The 25,137-nt window shown below is 45.0% G+C and overlaps 1 protein-coding gene across 1 annotated transcript in view; it reads left to right on the forward strand.

Annotated features, from left to right (window-relative positions):
- Positions 1 to 25,137, forward strand: part of LOC147712229 (scavenger receptor cysteine-rich domain-containing protein DMBT1-like) — a 1,653,398-nt gene that overhangs the window by 1,344,218 nt on the left and 284,043 nt on the right. The window contains exon 25 of the mRNA XM_086919604.1: positions 8,773 to 8,811. Coding sequence (XP_086775730.1) covers positions 8,773 to 8,811 — 39 coding nt within the window. The remainder of the gene's footprint in view (positions 1 to 8,772; positions 8,812 to 25,137) is intronic.

Genomic DNA, 25,137 nt, shown 5'->3' on the forward strand with positions numbered 1-25,137 from the left:
GGGCCGTTAGACAACTCTAAATTGGCTGCCTTATGCTTCTAGGAATGGCAGAGGTACTGGCCCCTGCCATCATTGGGGAGTTAGCTTAGTCCCCCCAAACTTTAAATCAGACCCATACTTTTTCTTCCTTCCATCAGGAGATTATAAGGATGCCTCTCAATTATACTGTGGTGGTGACATCTAAAGGTGGTGTATGCCATTTATTCTATTTTTCATAAGATTTTTCTAAAAATCAGGTGGCACTATGTTACTGGGATACAACATTTCCAGTTCTGGCCTTTGTGTTTACAAATCATTGTTTTCAGATTTTTTAGTGTGATTTAAATTGAACTGAACCAAAGTAATGATTCCAAAATGCACAGCTTTGTAGAATATAAATAGGTGTTCTGATAACACAAAGCCTTTTGGTAATCTTATATCTGGTCCTGGTACATTCCCATGGCTTTGTGAGGAAGAGCGAGTAGATAGCTGTAGAACAGTAAACAGTTTCAATTAGTCTTGCAAAGGTTCTAATCATCTTTGACATACGTCAGGTCTTCAGGTAAAGGTAAAGGAGTAGGAGCATGTGTGAAGCACGAGGCAGTTCCATAAAGAGCCTCTCACATAGCTGTGTCTTGGTTCATGGTGCAATTGAGTAACATTCTGTGCCATGTCTGTAAAGTAACTTGGAAAAAGTCAAACTGTAGTGTAACTATGTAGACTTTCAGCAAAATTATGCAGAAATATGCAAGGAGGCTAAACAAGCATGTAAGTCTACTTTCGTAGCACAAAATTCACCCTTGCATCCACAATAGACATAGGCTTTTTGCACCAAGTAAATATCACAAAAAGCAACAGGACAGAACAGCAGCAGTCACTCTCGCTTGCTAAGTTCATTGATCCTGTGGCCTGCAAAAGGGGTTTTGCCCAGAATTAACCTCATTTACATGAGCAGGCATAATGACATGATTTTCAGTAAATTTGCAAGTGCAATGGATAATTACTCCAGCATAAATAAAAATTGCGCACAGTCCGATCTATAAGTTAGTGCTTGCATCTGAGCCACTTTTAGCACTAAGTTGTATCAACATGTACAAAACCCTGTTTGATAACGTGGAAACTTCTTTCGACTAGTAAATGGACTTTTGCAATGGGGTCCAAATTGCAAATAGGAGTGTTCATAAAAGGGGTTTCCTCAATCCCCTTTGCAATTCAGAAAGGAATGTATTGCTAGTTTGACTGCAATTGCTGTTGTAAACCATTAACAAGCTGGCGACCCAGAGTTGGGTGGTGCAATGGGGAAGGGCTCCCCTTAGGACCCCTTTCCCTTTGGGAATGATGATCGCAGCCTGAGGGAGGAGAAATGTTCTAAAACTGTTAACTTTTTTCAAACCATCACTGGTTCCTTTAAAGAACATGGGCGGCTTTGAAAAAAAATCAATTTTGGAAGCAGTCATTAGGATAATGGTGTGTCACCATCTCTGTGATTAGAGCCAATCACGGAGGGTAGAACATTGGCACTTGACTAAGGAATAATAATTAGGCAGGTCGATCTGCAATTCCCTAAGATTCAGTATTTTGTGAACCGGACTGAACATTATTATGTCGGTTTGCAAAATACTCTCGCATTGCTGTATCTACCTACCCCCATGGTGATATCTAGTAGCATCCTGTGCCATGTCTGTACAATAACTTGGAAAGAGTCAATCATTTGGTACCTTTAAACCTCTAAGTAGTGGGAAGCATAACTTGTGTAATCTGCAAAAGTATGTTCATTTTTTGCAACCACTTTTTGAAAATGAATTAATGATACATGAGAACCCTAACTTTCATAAAGAGATGGATGCGAAGGGTATTTAATTCTTGATTGCAGCTGGGAAATAGTAAAGTTCCTTTTCTATATGCATGGCTACTGGCCAAGTTGTGCACACTGTCTACTGTTTAGCTACCTACCAGAAAAATAATGACATTTCTTTTCAAGTTATATGCAAGGCCACCAGCAATTCAGTACATCATTTTTGCTATTTAGCCATTTGCGGGAAAAATATTGAATTTTTTTTGCTTCCTGCAAGCTACTGGTCAAAAAATTTGGATTATGTACTCATCAGACACATGAATAATTATGCAGTTTGCATGTTGTTGGACTAATTGTACATGTCTGCTGTTTTGACAGAAGTTGGCTGATGAGTGAAGTTTTTTTGTGTGCTTGACTGCTGCCAATATATACATAACTTCAGCTATTTAGCCAATGGCAAAGGCAAATAGTGAAGTACAGGTGTTGCGCGAGCAACATCCCTTAAGGTGTTGGGAGGGTCTCCCCTTTTCCTGTGGCACCACTAAACTATCCAGCCCGACAGGCAATAATTAGGAACATAGCGGAGCACAAGTAGTCCCTGAGAATTAAAACCCTGCACCTTTGTAAGCACTTGATTAAATACAGGGATTGCAGCCGCACTGACAAGCCAAGATTGTAAAAAGTGTAGTGAGCTGTGTGATAATATTACTCCAGTGTATTAAAACATGGATAGAGACAAGGAAGCCGAGGAGTTATTTGGCAACTTGACCAATGGTTCAAATACGAACCAAACATCAGCTAGCGGAAAAAATAATAACAAGGAGGGTTTGAGGGATAAGTTCCTAAAACTGGAGAGATTAAAAAAGACGGACAATGCCCGTTGGTGGGATGCCACCACCCTAAAACAATATCTTAGGCTTAAAAGAATTCCAAGGGGGTTAAGAGCTCAGATCCTACCATTTTATGATGAGCTGGATGATGGCCTGCTAACAAAATGGGAGGATTCCCTAAATATTAATTCCTTTACACTTGTGGATATTTTAATTGAATCCTCAGAATGAAAGGTCATCAAATTACAATCTGAAATCAGCATTGTAGAAAGCGAAATCAAGGATCTAAACCTGACAGATGCCACAGAGAAAAATTATGTGATTTTGAAAGAGATACTAACCGCCCACCAAAAAGAAATAAAGGAGAGGAAACTTAAGCAACTAAAGAGGGATGAGGTAGATTATAAAACAGGCAGGGTATTTACATACGCCAGAAAATATGATGCAGTAAGAGTGGTCAACCCTAAAACCAAAGAGACCACAAGAAGTGAATCAACTTCAGCATCATCCAGTACTTCATCTTTAAGTGGACCCCCCACAAGTGAGAGTGAGAATGAAGGATTAGGTGGTACCAGCCTAGGGAGATCGAATTTTTTTCAGGAGGTCAGAACAGCCAGGAGAGGCAACCGACGTATGGGTACAAACCCTTCAGCAGGCACAAAACTAGGAGAGGCAAAAGGGGTGGAAAGCGACAACTACAGACAGAAACTAAGATCGGGCAGAGGGATGATGAAGTAATTAGTACAATAGAGGAGGTACAAGTAGTAAAGTTGTCATCTAAGACGTTAACTGGGGACATGATTAGTCTGTTGAGCAGTGGGCTGAGCTTTAATGCGACTGAGGAGGGTGACTTATGCAGTTTAAAAATTGACTTGTACAAATTTATACGTACCTTGAAACTAAAAAAGCATTTCCTGTGCAATCCGTTGAAAAATAAAAAAGTGTGCAACATGAACCTAGGTTCAGTGTGTGATGTACCATCTATCCAAGATGTGCAAGCCACCAGGATACTACTGTCCATCACAGAAAGAGAAGAATCACCGCATACTATGTCCCAGCTGTTAGGGGAACTAGACATTGACACTGATCTAACACTATCTAGTGGTTTCAGGAATAGGTCCAAATGGACGCCTACACTACCAGGTGGCAATGCAATCAATGACTTCTATAAAAGAGTGTTAGAAGATTTGGAACACTTTACTCACAATAGATCCGCTAACAAGAGACAGGCACATTACAACCTAAGTGCAGGAGAAGGAAGGGGTCTCACGGAATTAGTCAATGACCACACAATCATCATCAGAGAGGCAGGCAAGGGGGGCAATGTAGTGGTGATGGATTTAGTAGACTACAACACAGAGATTTTGTCCCAACTAAATGACAGGAAATGTTTTGAAGAAATAGGACATAATCCAATGGGACCACCCTGTATAAAAATCAACAAAGAATTAGTAAAATGGCACACACAAGGGATTTTAGACGATGACGAACTGGCGTATTTGAAGACCACAAGACCCACATATCCTATTCTCTATACACTGCCCAAGATCCATAAACACAAGCCCTTTCCACCGGGTAGACCTATAATAGCGGGAATTGATGGACCAACTGAAAGGCTCTCAGAATATGTAGACTTATTCATAGGCCCTATTGTCCGGACTATGGCCAGCTATATTCAGTATTCAAAATACATCCTGGGCCTTTTGGAAGACTTACAATGGCAACCGAATTTACTTCTAGTAACATTAGATGTAGTGTCCTTGTACACTAGCATAGAGATAGACAAGGGGTTGGCAGCAATCACTCGCTTACTTAACAGCAGACCTGCCACGCAGTGGTTGCATAGTGAAATGCTTATTGGAATGATGAAGTTAATCCTAGACAATAACTTCTTTATGTTTGAAAATAAATGGTACAAACAAAACAGGGGGTGGCAATGGGATCAAAATTCTCACCTTCGTTTGCCAATTTATACATGGGCTGCCTTGAAACCGAATACATCTGGGGAAGTGAGGGTACGATCTGGATCGATCGAATTGTATATTGGGGTCGATATATAGACGACTGTCCACTCATTTGGTCGGGCTCGACCAATGAATTAAAGGAATTCAAGGAGTATTTAAATAGGAACAAATATGGCATGCAGTTCACAATGAAACAAAGTGCTGAGAAAATATGTTTTCTAGATGTAGAACTATATGTGGAGAACAAAAAACTGAAGAGAAGACTCTTTGGGAAAGACACTTCGTGCAATTCAATATTGCACGCCTCTAGTAGTCATCCCGGGCACCAAATCAGATTCATACCGTATGGTGAATACCTACGAGCCATACGTACCTGTAGTAAAGACCAAGACTTCAATATTTGTATCAATGAAATGGAGCAGAGATTCAGAAACCGAGGTTATGATAACACAACATTGACAAGAGCAGCCAAGAAAGTAGCGAACAGTGACAAGAACAGAAACGCTAAGAGATAGTGCAGGAAGTAAATCTAAAAACACCACAGTACGCATGATCACTGAATACAATGGAGTGAATCATACATTGAGGAAAACTCTCAACAAACACTGGGGTATCCTTAAGCGGGACACTATTTTGTCACAAGAAATACCAGCGCAGCCTATGATTACGTTCAGAAAAGGGAGAACTTTACGTACTAGGCTTAGTCTGTCACTTCCGAAAACACAGAGAATCAACACATGGCTGACTCCACACACTAAGGGTTTTCATAAATGCGGTTTCTGTAACATGTGCAAATGGGCCCAACACAAGGTTAAAGGTTTCAGGGGGCCAGATAACCAGTGGTATGAAATCAGGCAAAATATAAACTGTACCACTAGATATGTTGTATATTTACTGGTGTGTAAATATAAAAAACAGTATGTGGGAAGTACTATTAGACCCTTAAAAGAACAAATTACTGAACACATAAGAGCCCTGAAAAAGGGGGACCCGAGATATCCTGCAGCGATCCATGCCTTAATATGCCCTGCACAAAACACCCACAAGGAGATCTCTTTCTTTGGTATTGAACTGATAGACCAGAACCCAAGAGGAGGTAACAGGGAACTGAGACTGCGTAGAGCAGAGGCAACGTGGATAATGCATTTGGAATCAGTTAAGCTGGGTTTGAACTGTGATTCAGAAATCCAATTTTTTTCTGGGACGAATGCGGGACTGTGGGGAAGTGAAGCCCAGATGGTGATATCACAATCTCTGCAATTAACTGAGAAATGTTCCATGTGATAAATGAAATGATACTCAAGTGGTATAGTTAGTTATTGATGTACATAAGCGTGCATTGAATGTCACTTCGAATGCACAACGGGGTGACATGAACAATAAATATAAGAACAAGGTGAGATAGTACGTTCATAGTGAAAAGGACCTCACAATTTGTCTGGTATAAAAAAATAAAAAATTGTTCTTTCTTTGTAAGGGGAGCAACACAAGGGGCGCGCATTTACTGCATTGTATTGCAACCTTGAAAGGTACTATATACCTACATATTACTTACAAACGGGTCCATATATACACATTCGAGTAGGAAGATACCGGGAGACTTAGATAGCCACGGTTTGACTTAAGGTGGTTTTATCTTGGTTTTGCCCTTTGACGTTGCATCTCCGATTGCTCTATGCCGACAAATATATACGGTTAGGGACTGGCCCTGTAATGGTACATCTCTATTGTGAATATTTAGAATGAGACCACGTAAACAATAATACCGGGTTACCCACCTCCTTTTCTGCCCTTCATGTCAGAGCCGAAGTGGGTTTGACGTTCTAGTCGTCAAGCGAACATGGGAGGAGTTTTCTTTTTTAATACGCGCTGCACACGGACTTCCGCATTCAGCTTCAGCATTGCGGGGAGACGCCGGATTCATGGCCAGGTGGAACAGAAGGTATGTGAATATACTAGAGAGCTAATAAAACTCATGAAGTAAGGAAGGGGTAGTCGTTACTAAGACGAGTATTGGGTGATTACACTTTGACAACAATTGTGAAAATACGGCGAATAGTCTGAACACACAGCAATTATCACGAAACAGATTGGCCACGCATACAGTAAGCATATAAGCCCCACCGTGTTTTTTCATTAAACGTGATAGATTAGGAGGTGAGATGAATTGTATAGTGATTTTGTACGTTTTTCTAGGCATTAATCACCTAAATTAAAACAAGAGTCCTGTTCCGCCCAGCAAATCTTACGGTAGGGCACATGCCTCAATTTTACATACAGGTGAGCCATGTAATGAGCTGGGCACTGCAGTAAGGGTTGAAGAAATGTGGATTATGAGCTCCTATACTGTAATATGAAGTCACTCAAACAATGAGAGACGCATAATGTCTATCTGAAGGATGTCAGAGCTAAACGTAGTGGAGTCATCTATTAGGGTGGTTCTTGATGGATAAGTGATACCGGGCAGATATGTGTTGGTCCAATAGCGATTTTCTGGAGGCAAGGCCGTTCGAATTTGTGTTGTGTTGGGCACCGGTCGGATTGCGGTTTGAATCTACTAAGGGTGTAGTACCAGGAGATTGTACCACAGGAGTCAAATCAGACATTTGTTAACTTGGCCCCATTTTCTTGTTTCAATTCATATATCCCCACGGCCTACATGCCACAGCGATCAAGACAATAGTGCAAATTTTCAAGCTACACAGTACTCAAAGATAACCTTACCAGGTTGGAATTATCACCGGTCAAGCGGTAAGTGGGCACATGAAGATGACTCTCATCACTTTTTAGTAGTTATAATCAATTTAACTACGGGTTATAACTTATTTTAATTATTCTAAATAGGAACTACAACATACGCCTAGAACAGAAGATAGGTATGTACCGGCATGCCCATATAAGATAGAAGCACTTATCAACACAAAAAACCCAGGTGCAGGGTCTATCCTTTTTCTCTCTCACGTCGCGACAAGCTCGGGCCCTGGTGGCCCGTTTAACCTTTTCTAACCACCTTTTTTGCACAATACTTCTGCACGTAAACACAGTTTACCTATGTGCATGAATGATTCTCAGATAAATATGTTTTTCCCTTCTGTAAACGTGTAGGAAATAGCATGAATAATATGTTTCGAGTTTTTACATTAAAAAATGTCGCCGTTACTGCGGGTGATGGTTCACAGCCACCTTTCCCATGCCTGTGCATGTAACAGACACGAGCGAAGTGTGCAGAAGCATTAGGATTAGAGTATGTTTCTTTAACATGTTTCTTTAACATGCAACTCACTGGGAAGAATTTTTTTTCTAAATATGGCTATCTTTGGTCCTTGTGTTCCTCAAGCCTTTCTTTGGGCAAATGTTTCGCCTCAAATGTAACACCGTTAAAATATGCAGATTTGTAGTTTGGACAGCATCATTCCATGATGTAGAGATGGATGATGCAATGGATATTCTGGACAGAATATTTAGTACTGTATATATTTTGTTTCAATTCCAGCCCTGAAGAGTCAAGCGACCAATACTCTGACGAAACATGTGTCGTATGGCGCGTTGTAGCTCGAGCAATAAAGAAATAATTGCACATACATAAGAAGTGGAAAATAATTTTATTGTTTTGTTGACCTGACTTACAACTGTATTATCCAGTGTCTAATTCAATTGTGTGTGCATAGGATTTTGTTTTGTGAAGTTGCCTTGTTATTTGCATGGGTGCTGGTCAAACCGTGCAAAATGTCTACCATTTAGCCAGCGACTGGGTAAATATTGAAGTTCCAGGTAATAGTGATGTTTTTCTGCTGTTTGCATGGCTGCTAGCCAAACAGTGCAGAATCTCTATTATGTAGCTTGAAGTCAGGTAAATCGTGAACATTCTGTGCAAATGTTAAGGCCCCTGGCCAATTAGTAAATAGTTTCTACCAATTGACCAGTGGCAAAGTAAATAGCCGAGAAAAGTCCCTATTTACCAAGCAGCTGGATAAATTGCCTCTACTATGAGTAAATGTGATCTAAAAAATTCAAACAAATATATACATAAGGTTAGTAGAATGCATGGTTTGGCCCGTTTAGAATGGACATTTAGAGAGTTAGAACAGAATATGGCGGTTCTGCCTATAAAGGCATGAACCACCTGAGCGATGAATGTTTATTTGGAATATGATTTTAATAAATGGTCTCCTGCATCTCATAAGGTATTTGTTTGCATTCACAGGTGATATAATGAGCACTCCGCTAATGATGACTGTGTCTGGTAGGTCTTATTTTTCTAACTTTCTTCCAGTCAGTGCTTTAATTATTCTCACTCTTGTGAGTAGTTGTACATGCAGAGGACAACAACATGCAGTTAAGGTAACCAATAGCCTTGACATTTCTATATCACCTTTGGTTCTCTCTTGATTCTGCTTACTTCTGATATTCTCATTTCCCACAAAGCTTCTGCATTCTGTAAAACGAGCTTTGTGAAATGCTTCCTATGTAGTATTGCATCATTGACCTGAAATGCTAACAAAACCATCTTAATGGAGTTGTTAACATTAGGTCAATGAACAAAGAACATATTTCATATGAGACTTTTTTTTACCAGGGAACCAAGACCAATGAATATGCATCAACTGGTGCAAAAAAAAATCCTGTTGTACAGAGGAGATGATGGCTAGAGTGTAATATTGCAAGTCATGTTTTTCACTTGAAAGAATTGTTTTATCCTTGACCTTGTCCAACTTCCCTGGAATCGAAGTGAAGTTCAGCTGGGAATAAAGTAGAATGGATTTTCTGATACAGGGTATCTCCAGTCTGTGCCAGGAAAGTATGAGATGCCAGGCAGGACCCCCCAGCATTATGGGTAGGAGTAAGTGGGCACAACAGTAGACAGATGGACAACTGCAGCTTGAGATATGGTGTGGGAGATTAAAGGGACAGACATGGGCCAGCTGTAAGTCACACAAAGGGTCAACAATGCATACTACTAATCTTTGTAAGATTATTCCCATGTACCATTGCCATGCAGGTCAAGGATTTGAAGTCCTTGACTGCAATTCTATTCAATTCAGAAAAATGCATTAAGCGCATGGACGTTCCTGCCATGAATGATGTAATATGTGACTTCATCAGCAGTGCATTGCGGGGCATGAGTTATAGATAGGTCAACTAACTATAACGGTCGAAATTCTCTGGTTTTGTAAGAATGAAATGTCCAACTAACTATAACGTCCCTGAAACCTGTGGTTTTTTCTGTGAATTTCAAAAGTTTTTTAAATGCTCATTTCCAACTATAACGTCCCTGAAACCTATGGTTTTTTAGTGAATTTCAAAGGTTTTTTAAGTGCTAATTTCCTACTATAACCTCCCTGAAACCTGTGGTTGTTTTAGTGAATTGCAAAGGTTTTTTAAATGCTAATTTCTAACTATGACCTCCATGAAACCAATGTTTTTTTCAGTAAATCTCAAAGGTTTTTTAAATGCGAATTGCTAACAATAACGTCCCTCAAACCTGTTTTTTTCAATGACTTTCAAAGTTTTTTTAAATGCTAATTTCTAAGTATAATGTCCCCCAAAAACGTTTTCTTAGTTTTCTATTTCTTATAAAAAGAATGTAATATCTTCTAAAATATAAATATAGATTTTTATTTATTTATTTTTTATATAAAAAAGTGGATTCGCGTACCGATTGTGTACCTGTTTTGGTGGGTGAATGATTTCAAGCCTCCATATTGGTTAAGTCGCGTAGGATGCGTGTTGGGTAAGTGATGGGGGCACGGATTGTGGCCCCGCGTAACGTTATGTACGTAGTTCTGGGGGTCGCACCCTGTGCGCGAATCCATCACCAATCTTCAAGTTTCAAACGTTTATGTATATAACTTTATTATATATAGTATACCAAGAAATTATTTAAGACAACTGTAAATAGCATATATTTGTAACTGGAATAAAGATGTATTATTATTAAATATATTTTTCGGAAATCGCGCTGGGTGCCTGCCAGTTGCACAATGGCTTCACGAATCTTGACCTTGTGTAATGTCATGTACGTATTTGCGGGGAGGGGTCACACCGGCATCACAAATTCATTGCAAATCTTTAAGTGTGAAAAGTATATATCTATAACTTTATTGTATATATTATACCAAGAGATTACTTAATATAACTGTAAACATCATTCATTTGTACTTGTGAAAAAGATATATTATTGTTAAATATATCTTTCGGAATTCGCGCCGGGTGCGCTCCTGGTGGCAAATCCCATGTGACTTCAAAAGAAAGTATTTGATTGGTTAAGAAGCTCTTGATTCAAGAACTTGAAGGACCCCACCCTATTTTTGTATTCTTTCAGCTACATCTCAGGAGTGACAGGTCTTCTGTTTTGCGCTTCTTCTTTGTTTTAGTTTTTTGGTGTTTTCTTCATCAAAAACAGCTGCTTTAAATCCAGCAGGGCAGCTTCCACCTGAAGATGAAGATGAGTTGGAAGAACCAGTGAAGGTGAGATACAAAAGTATCATATGGGCTTTCTTCACATTTCCACCTGGCGAGAAGACAGTTAATGCCCGTAAGGTTACGTGCTCCCAATAAAACAGTGTCTTGTCACAAAGATCTGACAAGAAGTACTTCTGTGGCACCTCCTCAGTGCCTAAGCATTAGCAGAATATACATCTGTGACGTCTTGCGAGAGAGCAGCACAGATGTGACCTGGAAAAACAAGCTAGCCAGGGCAACAGTGGCCAACCAAGCACTTCCTCTGTTTTTTTTGCATCATCAACACCTCAGATTGTACCTTAATTTGCTACAGTGCAGCAGACTTGCCATCGTGAGCAATCACTGAATGCTGGTGTGGTTGCAATTGATAACCATCATTTTTAAAATTTTTTGTTTTGTTTTTTGCAATGACTTTAAATTTGCATATTGTTTTGTAGCCTTTCACTGTTGTTTCTGGTAATTTTTTCTTTCTTTTAAAAAAAACACCAAAAATTCATAAAGAGTTGAAAAATAAAAAAAAATATATAAAAGAAAAAAGAAAGAAAAATATTGGTTCTTTTCAGAATCTCCTGTTTGGGTTAAAAATAGACACATTTGTAACTGTTGTATGAATTGTGGTAAGTGTAATATATGGAGAAATGAATGAGTACTGCATCAGTAATTGTATGAATGCATGTATAGTGCCCCAGTGACTGGAGATGTACAAGTGTACTATCTGAGTGATTAAATGATTATGTGGCTAATGTTGGGAGATTGTAAGAGTGCATGGGTAGTGGGTGCATAAGTGATTGCATGACTGCAGCTGTAGTGTCTGAGTGATTGAAGGAGTGCATGAGTAATGCCAGGGTGCATGGAAGAGTACATGGGTAGTATCTAGATGATTGCAGGAGTGTATAGATAGTGTCTGCATAATTGCATCAATGCAGGGGTAATGTAGGGGTGATTGAAGTATTGTATGGGTAATGCTTGGGTGCATAGAAGAGTGCATAGGTACTTTCTGTATGATTGGATGACTGCATTAGAAGCACCTGGTTGATTTACTGAGTGTACATGCAGTGTCTGGATTATTGGAACACTGTATGGAGAGTGGTTTAGTGATTGTAAAAGTGCAGCAGAAGTGTATAAGTACATGTATTAGTGCATGGCTAGTGCCTGACTGATTGCATGAGTGCCTGGGTAGTGTCTGGGCGAATGCTAGAGTGCAGGAATAATGTCTGGATGATTGCAGGTGTGCATTGGTAGTGCTTGAGTGATTGTATGAGTGGAGAGGTAATCTGTGGGTAATCGTAAGAGTGAATCAGTAGTGCCTGAGTGATTAGAAGAGTGCATGGCTACTACCTGGGTGATTGCTTTAGTTTTTTGGTAATGCCTGGATAATTTCATGAGTGCATGGGTAATGCCTGGGTGAATGTAAGAGTGCAAGGATAGTGCATGATGATTGTATAAGTGCTTGGGTATTGGCAGAGTGATTGCTTAAACACATGGTAGTGGCCGGGTGATTGAAGGAGTGCATAGGGTAGTGCACAGGTGATTGTAGCAGTGCATGGGTAGTGCTTGGGTTATTGCATAAGTACATGAATAGTGCCTGGGTGATAGCAGGAGTACATGTGTAGTGCCTGCAAGATTTTTAAGTGCATAGGTATTGCTTGGATGATTTTACAAGTACATTCTTAATGCCTGGATAATTACATGAGGTCATAGATAATGTCTGGATAATTGCTTGAATACATGGTAAGTGCCTAGGTCATTGCATGAGTACATGGGTATGGCCTGAATGATTAGAGGAATACATGGATAGTGATTGGTTAAGTATATATCTATAACTTTATTGTATATATTATACCAAGAGATTACTTAATATAACTGTAAACATCATTCATTTGTACTTGTGAAAAAGATATATTATTGTTAAATATATCTTTTGGAATTCGTGCCGGGTGCGCTCCTGGTGGCAAATCCCATGTGACTTCAAAAGAAAGTATTTGATTGGTTAAGAAGCTCTTGATTCAAGAACTTGAAGGACCCCACCCTATTTTTGTATTCTTTCAGCTACATCTCGGGAGTGACAGGTCTTCTGTTTTGCGCTTCTTCTTTGTTTTAGTTTTTTGGTGTTTTCTTCATCAAAAAATAGCTGCTTTAAATCCAGCAGGGCAGCTTCCACCTGAAGATGAAGATGAGTTGGAAGAACCAGTGAAGGTGAGATACAAAAGTATCATATTGGCTTTCTTCACATTTCCACCTGGCGAGAAGACAGTTAATGCCCGTAAGGTTACGTGCTCCTATGAAACAGTGTCTTTTCACAAAGATCTGACAAGAAGTACTTCTGTGGCACCTTCTCAATGCCTAAGTATTAGCAGAATATACATCTGTGACGTCTTGCGAGAGAGCAGCACAGATGTGACCTGGAAAAACAAGCTAGACAGGGCAACAGTGGCCAACCAAGCACTTCATCTGTTTTTTTTGCATCATCAACACCTCAGATTGTACCTCAATTTGCTACAGTGCAGCAGACTTGCATCAAAAGCAACACATTCTTTTGCCATCGTGAGCAATCACTGAATGCTGGTGTGGTTGCAATTGATAACCATCATTGTTATTTTTTTTTGTTTTGTTTTTTGCAATGACTTTGAAATTGCATATTGTTTTGTAGCCTTTCACTGTTGTTTCTGGTAATTTTTTCTTTCTTTTAAAAAAAAAACCCAAAAATTCATAAAAGAGTTGAAAAATCAAAAAAAAATTATAAAAGAAAAAAGAAAGAAAAATATTGGTTCTTTTCAGAATCTCCTGTTTGGGTTAAAAATAGACACATTTGTAACTGTTGTATGAATTGTAGTAAGTGTAATATATGGAGAAATGAATGAGTACTGCATAATTGATTGTATGAATGCATGTATAGTGCCCCAGTGACTGGAGATGTACAAGTGTACTATCTGAGTGATTAAATGATTATATGGCTAATATTGGGAGATTGTAAGAGTGCATGGGTAGTGGGTGCATAAGTGATTGCATGACTGCAGCTGTAGTGTCTGAGTGATTGGGGGCTTGGCTTGGACGCCGACTGGGATGGCAGCGTGAGCCTGTAGCTCCGTGCCAGATCCCGTATTTCTCCTGTCATTCCTCGCTTCTGGGCCGGCGAAAAACCCGAAAGTCTGCCTGTCGCATTGGCCCGACCAAGGAACACTCTGAAGGGTTAGCGGATGGCCCACGGATGTGCTGGGAGCTGACTCTGCGGTCCCGGGAAGCCGAGAACAAAGTCTATAAAATGGCGGCTGCCCGGACCGGCGGAGACAGATCGGAGGAGCGCGGCGTTCTGCAGCTGCGGTGAGGAGGAAGCCGCTGCCTAGCGGAAACTGCGCTGAGCGAGCCTGATCCACGGAAGCAGCCAGCAGCGGATGAGGACGGGAGGGCTTTCTGCGGTGCCACGGACTTGCGATCGGGGAGCCCATCCCCCCACCGCGGATCTCGGCGGCTCTCTGGAAGTGAGGCTGCCCAGCGGCTTTGCACGGTGGGGACGGGGGCGGCACCCGGACACCGACGGACGGGGAGAACACAGAGGCTCCTGGAGGAGCAGCGCAGTGGGCTGGTTGCAGGCCGGCGTGGAGCCCCAAGGAACGCTTTACACCCGGGTGGGCTTGGAGGCAGCGGTAAGGATCACACCCAGGTGGGCGCCGCCAGCTCCCACGACGGACAGTGATAGACGGCTGCCGCCAGAGCAGGGCAGGGCTGCTATTGCGCTGAGAAGGGGATGGAACAGGCCTGAGTGGCACCGACGACCGCAGCACTTGGCAGCTGAGGACTCCTACACTGCCTGACGGTCTGGTTGGAGCTGGCATCTTCCCAGTCACCAGGGGACCTTGACCTTATTTTCCCCGCTCCTCGCCCTAAATATTGAGCCCGCAACTGGTTGGCGAGAATCCTGCACCTGACACGGGGTGACAGGGTGACGGGAAGACTGGGCCCGGGACGGAACGGCGCAGGACTCCAGGGGGGCTCCCGGGAACGAGCAGAGCTGGGTAGACCACTCCCGGAGGGCGTAAACGGAGGTCGGCCATTTTGAACACTGGCGCAGAACCCCTCAGGAACAAACGATCTGCACTCTGGAGTGGAAGGCCACTACCTGGGAAACACGCGGTGGGGGGTCTAGGGGCACGAGAGGTAGCCCTGCCTGGCGATTGAGCACTTCACCCGAATAATACGCCGGAGGCCCTACTAAGACATCACACGTGGTGCTCGGGATGGCCGCAGTCGGTGGCGCAGCAGACGCGAGGCGGAAACAGGGTCAGATGACTATGCCGGACATGGAAGGCACACTCCAGGAGAGCCCGGATACGTCAGCACAAGAACGCAGACTGAATACATGCCTGGACAGCATATTGGAAGCAATTACTGCGACCAAAGAGTCTCTGCACCAGGATATTGAAAAGGTGGCTACAGGACTGGGCCTCCTGAAAGCGAACCATGCCAAACTTTCAGATAGGGTGAAGGAAAATGAGCAGCTGCTCCAAGAGTTAAAACCAGTGGTGGTCACTGCGGAGCATAAACTGTCCGATATACTTACCCGACTGGCGACGCTGGAGAGACGGGCGGAGGATTCCGAAAGCCGCAACCGTCGGAACAACGTAAGGGTAGTAGGCCTGCCAGAAAAAGTGGAGGGGGACGACGCAGTGGCGTATATGGAACACTGGTTCAAATCAGTAGTTGCTCCGGATGGCTTGTCTCCATTCTTTTCGATTGAGAGGGCACATAGGGTCCCTGCCCGTCCACCCATGCAGGGCCGACCCCCCAGACCGATGGTAGTCAGGCTCCTGCATTTCAAAGATCGTGACCTACTGATACAAAGGGCGCGGGCCACAGGACCCTTCCAGGTGGACAATAGCTCGGTCACGGTCTTCCCGGATTACACCCAGAAAGTCCAGAGGAGCAGGGCGTCTTTCCTGGCAGTGAAGAAGGAGCTGAGAGATGAGGGGATACAATACTCACTGCTCTTTACGGCTCGACTGAGAGTGATCCTCGATGGCACAACCCAATTTTTCCAGACCCTTGATGAGGCATGGTGATGGCTGGAGTTATACCGAGCGGGAACGGACCGCCAGATCAAAGGGGAAAGGAGAAACAGAGGTCAGTCCAGGTTCGAAAGTCTCATCGAATCCGCAAACTTAAGAGGGCAATGAGAGCGGACCTGATGGCAGCAGACCGCAAAGGAGCGCTATCTGCAATGGCGATTATCACAGGGTGACAGCAGGAGAAGTTGTCGGAGGAATCAGACTCGGAGGATGGGGAGAGAAAATCTGGAGGAGAACTCCCGGAGGTTGACAGCTCTGCAGGGCCGACGGTCACACCACAGACAGCAGATGGCCTGTTTAATGAATAGTTTTAGGACGTGATACTGGCTCTCTATTGGAGCAGACAATTCCTGATGCTTGGCGACTAGCAGGTACTCTGTTGTAACTATCATATGGGATCAAGGGCGTGGGGTGAGGACTGGGCCTACCCCGGGTCGGCCCTGAGACACCCCTCCGCTGCCCTTAAGGCTTTCTGTGGTGACTACCACAGGATAGTGAACAGTGTGTGATGTTACAGGTTTGGATGGGGGCTACGGCAGTGTTGTTAGGTCCTGTCCTGGGGAATGGGGTTGGGGTAGTTTGTTGAGGTGTTTTGGGGGAGGGGTACTGCTGCAATGATGTGGGGAGTAGTTTCATACTATTGAAGTGGGGGGGTGATGGCTGCGATGGGGTCGTTACCTGATTTGAAGTGCCTCACATGGAATGTTCGTGGACTCAGGACTATGTCAAAGAGATACAAGGTGCACGCTTATTTGGTGAGGAGAGGCATCCAAATAGCACTGTTGCAGGAAACTCATTTAACCAAACTGGAATGTAGTGCATTGCAGAAGAGATGGCGTGGACATGTGTTTGGCACCTCTTACTCGGCGTTCGCGAGAGGGGTGCTGATATGGGTCAGAGCGGGGGTCTCATTCCAAATCACGAGTCAATTGGTGGACCCTGGGGGTAGGTATGTGGTGGTGGAAGGGAGGCTTTATGGCAGGGAGGTGATCCTGTGTAGTGTTTATGCCCCCAATGTTGATCAGGCCCGATATTTTGATACTCTTACAGGCTTGCTGGCCCACTTCCTGACGGGCCTCATTATACTGGGAGGGGATTTTAATTCAATCACTGATGTGACATGGGATAGATCGCACCCACCTTTGGCTGACTCCCCGGTACGTAGGCTAGCGGCGCACAGGAAGGACTGGCAGGAGAGGTGGGGCCTGATAGACGTGTGGAGGGAACAGCATCCTAATGTTAGGGACTGCTCTTTTTCCTCAGCACTACACGCACTACATGTCCGAATAGATTCCATCCTATGTAGTGGCCCCTGGCTGCCATGGTGTTGCACACTGAATACCTTGCTAGGACCATCTCGGACCACAATCCCTTATTGACAGCGGTACCATGGCAGGGGGCGAGGTCTTCGGTCCCAACATGGAGGCTAAGGCCTGATACACTTGAGGACTCAGTGTTTAGTGACAGGGTCCACCAGGGCATGGCGCTTTACTTTGATGAGAACGAAGGGTCAGCCGCCACGAGATCGGTGGAATGGGATGCGATGAAAGTGGTGGTGAGGGGGGTCTGTATGGGCAGCTTCTCGAATGTGAGGACGACTGTCTTGGCGGATCTGGGGAAGGCGGAATGTGTGCTGAGAGAGCTTGAACGGCGTAGGCCTGAAAGGCCAGACCTGCAGGACCAACTGCTGGAAGCGAGAGAACTGGTGGCAAAAGAAACGGAGCGATTGCGATGCTATGATTACAAGCTATACCTCACTAAGGTGCATGCGGAGAGAGATAAGGTGGGCACACTGCTTGCAAAACTTGCTAACCTGGAGCCTATTTATTTATTTATTTATTTATTTATGCATTTTTATATAGCGCGGACTTTACCCGAAGGCGTCAGAGCGCTTCACATTAGGAACAGAAATGAAACATAATGAGAAACATTACAAAAGAGCAGATTACAAAAGCAAACGTTACTTACATAAGGTAATAGTGACAATTGTGAGCAAACAAAATAAATGAGGTAGTAAAAATTGTGAGCCACCAAAATTACATGAGGTAGTAAAGGTAAAAGTGACAATTGTGAGCAAACAAAATACTTGAGGTAGTAGTAAAAATTGTGAGCAACCAAAAATACATGAGGTAGTAAAGGTAATAGTGATAATTGTGAGCAAACAAAATACTTGAGGTAGTAAAAATTGTGAGCAACCAAAAATACATGAGGTAGTCAAAAGTGCACAAGAGGAAAGTGACAAGTGTGTAGTAATAAGAGAAAACAGAGTATAATTTGAGGTATAATACTGCAATAAATGCTAGGCACACGAACAAGCGTTACGTAGGCAAGGTGGCACTTGTGCAAGTATTCAAAGGTAAAAACATGTGAGAGGTAGCAGCCGTGTGTTACAAGGGCAAAGTGGTGTGTGCATGTTACAAAAGGGCACCGAACACAAGAACATGGAGAATACTGCGAAAAGGCAGACACTCCAACCACAGGACAAACACCGGGAAGACACTTCCATGGTCATGGAAAGTAGAAAATATCAGTAGTGGGAAGTCTTCCTCCAAATAGCAAGAGGACGTGAATTACTTTTGGAGGTGTCTCTGGAGGAGGAGAGCTTTGAGGTCCCTTTTGAAGGCCTGGGAGGAGGCGGTGGTCCGGAGCTGAGGCGGAAACGAGTTCCAGATTCTCACTGCATTGCCTGAAAAGGATTGGGCCATTGTTCTTTCCTTCTTGAAAGTGGGAGGTTCAAGCAGTAGATTCTCCGCATTGCGTGAAGGTCTAGAGCCTCCAGAGAGTTTCAGTTTATTTGCCAGGTAGCGGGGAGAGGAGGAGTGCAAGGCTTTGTGGGTGATACAAGCGGTCTTGTAGATAGCTCTAGCTTCGAAGGGAAGCCAGCGGAGGGTGGATAACATCGGTGTGATGTGATCGCTTCTTTTGGCCCCTTAAATGAAACGAGCTGCTGAATGGAAGACAGACTTAAGTGGGGACAGGTGAGATTTGGGGAGGCCAGTAAGAAGAGAATTGCAATAGTCTAGTCTGGAGAGGACCAGCGATTGCACCAGGGTTATAAGGCCATGCTCCGGGAAGAAGCGACGTATTCCCCAAAGAAGGCGCAGTTGGTAGCGAGCAGATTTTGCAATAGAATTGATGTGGGGAGTTAGATTGAGATTTTTGTCTAGAATGACACCAAGGGATTTTGCGCTGTCGACAATGATGGGTTTATTGTTAAGTAGATTCATCTGATCCATCCATGATTGAACCGGGGGAGGAGAGAGTGAGGAGGAGAAGAGGAGGAATTCAGTTTTGGAGGGATTCAGAATCAGTTGATGAGATGACATCCAATTTTGAATGGAGTCGAGAGTGGAGCTTAGGATGGAGAGGTCATGAGTGGAGGCAACCTTGAGGTAGAGTTGAGTGTCATCTGCATAGAGATGATAGTGAATCCCGGATTTGCTTAGGAGGTTTCCCAGTGGTTCTAAGTAGAGATTGAACAATGTGGGTGCAAGTATAGAGCCTTGGGGAACACCTTGACACACCGCCACAGGAGAAGAAAGACTGTTCGCTATTTTGATCATTTGAGATCTGTCAGAGAGGAAGGATGCAAACCATTTAAGCACAGTGCCCTCCAAGCCCATTCTCTGTTGAAGAATATTGAGGAGGGTGTTGTGATTAACAGTGTCGAAGGCTGCGGAAAGGTCAAGGAGAATTAGCAGACAGGACCCCCCTGAGTCGAGTATCCTCAGCGCATCATCAACCACTTGCAGTAGGGCTGTTTCAGTGCTGCAGTTTTGGATGAAGCCGGACTGACAATTGTCAAGAAGATCATTGTCCTTGATATGACGAGAGAGTTGTTTGGCTACACATCTTTCCGTGATCTTCGCAAGAAAGGGAAGGTTGGTGATGGGGCGGAAGTTGTTGAGGTCACTCGCATCAGCAGTGGGCTTTTTCAGCAGAGGGGTGACCTGCCCAGCTTTGAAGGAGACAGGAAGGGATCCTTGCCAGAGGGAGATATTGATCAGAGTGGACCAATAGGAGAGGGAATGGGTATAGAAGTCAAAGGCAATGGCAGTGGGAATAGGGTCAAGAGAATGGTTGGAGGGCTTTGTTTCGCGTATGCACTTGAGAAGGGCATCTTCAGATATGGGGTCAAAGCTCTGCCAAATGGTTAAGGATGTGCGCTCCTCTGGGGGTGTAGGATGAGCAACCTGATCCACAAGTGATTTCACCTTTTCATCAAAGAAAACAGCAAACTCCGCTGCTCTCTTTGTAGAATCCTCCACCTTGGAGGTTGGGGGAGAGCAGCTTGGAGTCTTGATGAGATCGAATAGTTTTTTGGGTCTATTTTTGGCGGAATCAAGGAGGGTTTTGAAGTGCGTCGCTTTCTCAAGGAAGATGTGCTTGTGGTATTTGGATCTTGCTGTGCGAAGCAAGGCTAAATTGTCAGTGGAAGGCAATTGCCTCCATTGCTTCTCCAGGACTCTTAGCTGCTTCCTTTCCTCATAAAGGGATTTGTTGAACCAAGGTGCTGAGGGAGTGGGCCTTATCCTTTTGCTTTTAAGTGGAGCGACGTTATTAATTTCAGCTGCAAGAACTGTGAGGCATTGGGAGGTGAGATCGTCAACAGCTATGTTCGGGTCTAGCCTTGGAAGTGAAAGCAAAGCTGATTCACAGAGGGGACCGACATCAATGTTTTTGGCGTCACGGAACCAGGAGATGGCCCTTTTGGGTTGGCCAAGAGTTATAGAGTGTGAAAGTTGAAGAGAGAATGGGATGAGGTGGTGGTCAGACCAATCTACATGAATAGGGGTAGAAGTAGAAAGCATGCCTGCTTTAGAAATAACAAGGTCCAGGATTGCGCCCTTAGAGTGGGTTGGTTCAGTGCAGTGTTGGATAAGATCATTTGCCGAGAAGAAGGTGGCCAGTGAGTTCGCAGAGGAGTCTTGCGGTGCGCCCCAGTGGAGATTGAAGTCACCCACGATGGTCTGATTGTCACTTTGAGAGTATTGGTCGCTGATGAAGTCTTTGAGATCTTCTATAAACGAAGAGCTACTACTACGAGGCGGGCGGTAAATGATATGGAATCTGAGCGGTGAACGGTGTTGCAATTGAAGTTCAAGAGAAAGGCATTCAAAGGTGTGGGAGGAGCTGCTAGGAGACGCCTTAAGTTGGAGGGCGTTTCTGAAGATGACTGCAACACCTCCCCCCGTGTTTTCAGTTCTGTCATTCCTAAATATGGAATAACCTGTGGGTACTAGGAGATCAAATATAGAGTGAGAGGTATCTTTGAACCAGGTCTCTGTGAGGAAGAGCATGTCAAGTTTGTGAAGGGAGATGGTGTCGGATATTTCAAGTTTGTGTTTAACTGCAGATCTGCAGTTGTGAAGCATACAGCGCAGCTCTGTCAAGACTGTTTTGGTGACGGGGGCACTTGGGCTCTGAAGGGTGATCGGGATATTATACATTTGCGGGGGTGCTCGGGAGGGTTTAGGTGGACGCTTTGTTCTGACAGAGGTGATGGTCGGAATAGTGTAGACAGTGGGGTTGTTAGGGTATGCCTGTTGAAGAAGGGTGGCGTTCAGGGGCTTGTGTAAGTTAACGACGTTTGCAGACGAAAGGTTGAGCTTGGCTGTATTGGGGTGAGGGGGCGAGGTGTATCTCTGTGGAAGTTGGGAGGGAGTAGAGGTGCATGGAGGGGTGGAGATCTTAGAGCATAAAAGTGAAATGGCAGCTGTAAGCTGAGAGATGGAGGTGATCAGAGAGCCAAGCGTATTTTCCAGTGAGAAAGAGGCAGAGCGCGGAAGGTTGGGTGGCTCGATTGAAATAAGGGGGGGTGGAATTGGTGGTGGACGGCAGGGAGAAGTGGGGGGACAGGAGGTGTGTTGGGGGTGGGGTTCACAGGTGGGGAAAGGTGGGGGTTGGGAGCGGGAGTAAGTGAATTGGGGGTTAAGGGAGAGTTGTCATTGTTGGTGTTGCAAGAGGGAGAGGAAGTAAGGACAAATTTAGGGGGAGAAAGGTGCGGAACACGTCGGTAGGGAAGTAGGAGGGGGGAGGCCTGTGTGGCGTCATGGGAGTGTAGGAGGTTTGGGAGGAACAGAGGTGCATTGGTTGCGGAGGTCCTGTCAGTTAGGAGAGGTAGCACTGAGGGAACGGTCATCTGGCAGAGTGAGGGGGGTTGAGAGAAAGGGAAGTTGAGGAGGGGAAGTGGTAACCCGATCATGGGTATCAGAACTGAGTCGGGGGAGGTAGTCCACTCACAAACGGCAATATTAACGCGCTTTCAGAAGTATTATATGAGCCTCTATGACACACAGTTGGAAGCGGAACCCTCCGCAATAGGCGACTATTTACGCACTGTGCAGCTTCCAGTGCTAGATGAGGAAACGGCGAAGTCTTTGGGCGGACCAATCACTTTAATGGAGATTCGGGGGGCTATTAAGCAGATGGCTAGAAACAAGACGCCGGGGTGGACGGCCTCCGAATTGAATGCTATGTGAAGTATGTTGATGTGTTGGCACCCAGGCTGTTGACGGTGTACTCAGAAGCTGTAACCCTGGGCACCTCCCTAGCTCCATGAGGGAGGCACTAGTGGTGCCGCTGTTGAAACCCGGTAGGGATGCGCTAGATGTGACGTCGTATAGACCCCTCTCTATGCTGACTGTCGATTACAAGATCTTGAGCCACATCCTGGCCACCAGACTACTGCCACACATGACCACACTGGTGCACGAAGATCAAGCAGGGTTCATTCCTACCAGGAACACGGCCATTAACACCCGCCGGCTGATCCGCATTCTGCACGGCGCCTTAAGCTCGGACCATGCCTCGGCTGTACTATCGGTAGATATTGAGAAGGCCTTTGACAGCCTTGAATGGTGTTATCTGGATGGGGTGTTAGAGAAGTTCAGACTAGGTGGAGGCTTTGGGCAATGGACAATGGTCCTTTATTCAGCTGCCACTGCTAGGGTGCGATTGGGGTCGGTCGTATCACCCGCTTATCCGGTACGTAGAGGAACGAGGCAGGGATGCTCGCTATCTCCTCTTCTGTTCGCTCTCGCGATGGAGCCACTGGCGGCGCAGGCTAGAACGGGAGCTTCATTTAATGGAATTAGATATAATGGGGACACCCACCACATCTTGTTATATGCAGATGATCTGTTGCTGTATTTGGAGGACACAGGGGCGGCTCTTGGGGGGGCCATGGAGATGCTATCGTCCTTCGGCGGACTGTCGGGACTTAGGGTGAACTGGGCTAAAACGTGTGTTTTCCCATTGCGAACGGATATGCAATATCCTCCTCTTGAAGTAGACGTGGTCTGGGAAGACAAGTGCTTCACATACCTAGGAGTCAGAATTTACCATGATGCTGCGAGTCTCCTAGAAGGTAACATAGGTCGATGCATCAGGGGACTGCGGGGATGCATGTCCTTCTGGGCCTCCCTCCCTTTATCGGTGCAGGGTCGAGTGGCATTGTTAAAAATGGTAGCTCTGCCGCGACTGCTATACTATTTTAGAACCTTTCCAATCTGGATCCCTCAGCGGATCTTTAAAGACTTGAGGTCAATGATCATTGATTTTCTTTGGGGACATGGCAGACGCAGGGTGGCGTTGCACAATATGACCGAACCCAAACTCGAGGGGGGATGGCGGTGCCCGACTTTGAATTGTATTAACTGGCGTCCCAGCTCCAGGTGCTGACACAGAACGTCGCTTGCGAATTCAGGGGCCCAGACCAGGTCCGAGGAAGGGGTATCCAAAGGCACGTCCTGTCCTATATAATTATGCAACAGAAATTGGACTTAAGAGAGCTCACCCTGGAGGAGAGAACCCTCCGGTTGTGCTGGCACAGGAGCCTGAAGAGGGCGCGGGTCACACGACCTTATGCTCCGGAGATCCCCCTAGGGATGCTTACGGCATTGCCACACGGGGGTGACTGGTCTCTGCTGTTGGAGTGGGAGGAGTTGGGCCTACAAGTGGTAGGAGATCTGTATGTGGAAGGGCAGCTGACCCCATTTGGGGCGCTGCAGGAACAATTTGGTCTCCCGGATGGGGGTTATCTCCTACACGCAGCGATCTCTGCAGCGATGCAAAAACACTGGAAAGTAGGACTAACGGAGCCGGACACGACTATGGCATGCCAGTATGTAGTGATGGCGGCGGGCACGATCAAGGCGGTAACTTGTCTCCAATCGAGGATGTTGAATGAGGGGCTTGAACCACTCACGACGCTGAAGGCAAAATGGGAGGACAGTATAGACAAGCCCATTCCGGACACGGTCTGGGGCCACATACTGGAGCGGACGTGGAAGGGTAGTAGGAATGCCAGGTTCCAGCAGGTGCACTTTTTCATACTGCATAGAGCCTATTTGACCCCAGGGAAACTCCAACGGCATTTTCAGGTGCAGGAGGCGGCATGCCCGAGGTGCTCGGCGCCCGGAGCTGAGCTGGATCATATGTTGTGGGGATGCCCAAGGTTGGGTACATACTGGCCGGAGGTGGGTGAGCTTCTGAACGCGATCACAGACAGGGAAGTGGCGTTTGATATGGCGGCATGCCTGCTACTTTGGTTTCCCACACAGCGAAAACGAAAATCACGAGCAAGTTTATCGACCTAGGGGTCATGCTGGCCCAGAGAGAGATTACATGGCACTGGAAATCCAAGGAGGGCCCTTCTGTCAGGAGATGGACGAACGAGTTGTTGAAATGGTCTAGGTGTGAAAGTGTGCTGAGAATGCGTCAAGCCACCAGAACGGGTAATGAGAAGAGCCTGGAGATGGCTAGAGCTTGGGAGATGATTGTGCAGGCTTTGTGTGACTATTTGACGGAAGATGAGGATGAGGGACTTCTTGCGCATGGAGTTCCATGAAGCCAGGGGCAAGTAGGCATAATCCCTATTGATAGCGAGTCATTCTGTCCGGAACCCACAGTTACAACCCACATCAGTAGCAGCAGGGGGGTGGGAGGGGAATAGGGGGGTTTTCACGCCACCCTGATAGGAATGGGCAAGAAGCCGATAACAAAATTTAGATAGGGTCCACAGGGGGAGTTCGCGCGGCGCT

Source organism: Lissotriton vulgaris, chromosome 5 (assembly GCF_964263255.1).
Source record: "Lissotriton vulgaris chromosome 5, aLisVul1.2, whole genome shotgun sequence".
Lineage (NCBI taxonomy): Eukaryota > Metazoa > Chordata > Amphibia > Caudata > Salamandridae > Lissotriton > Lissotriton vulgaris.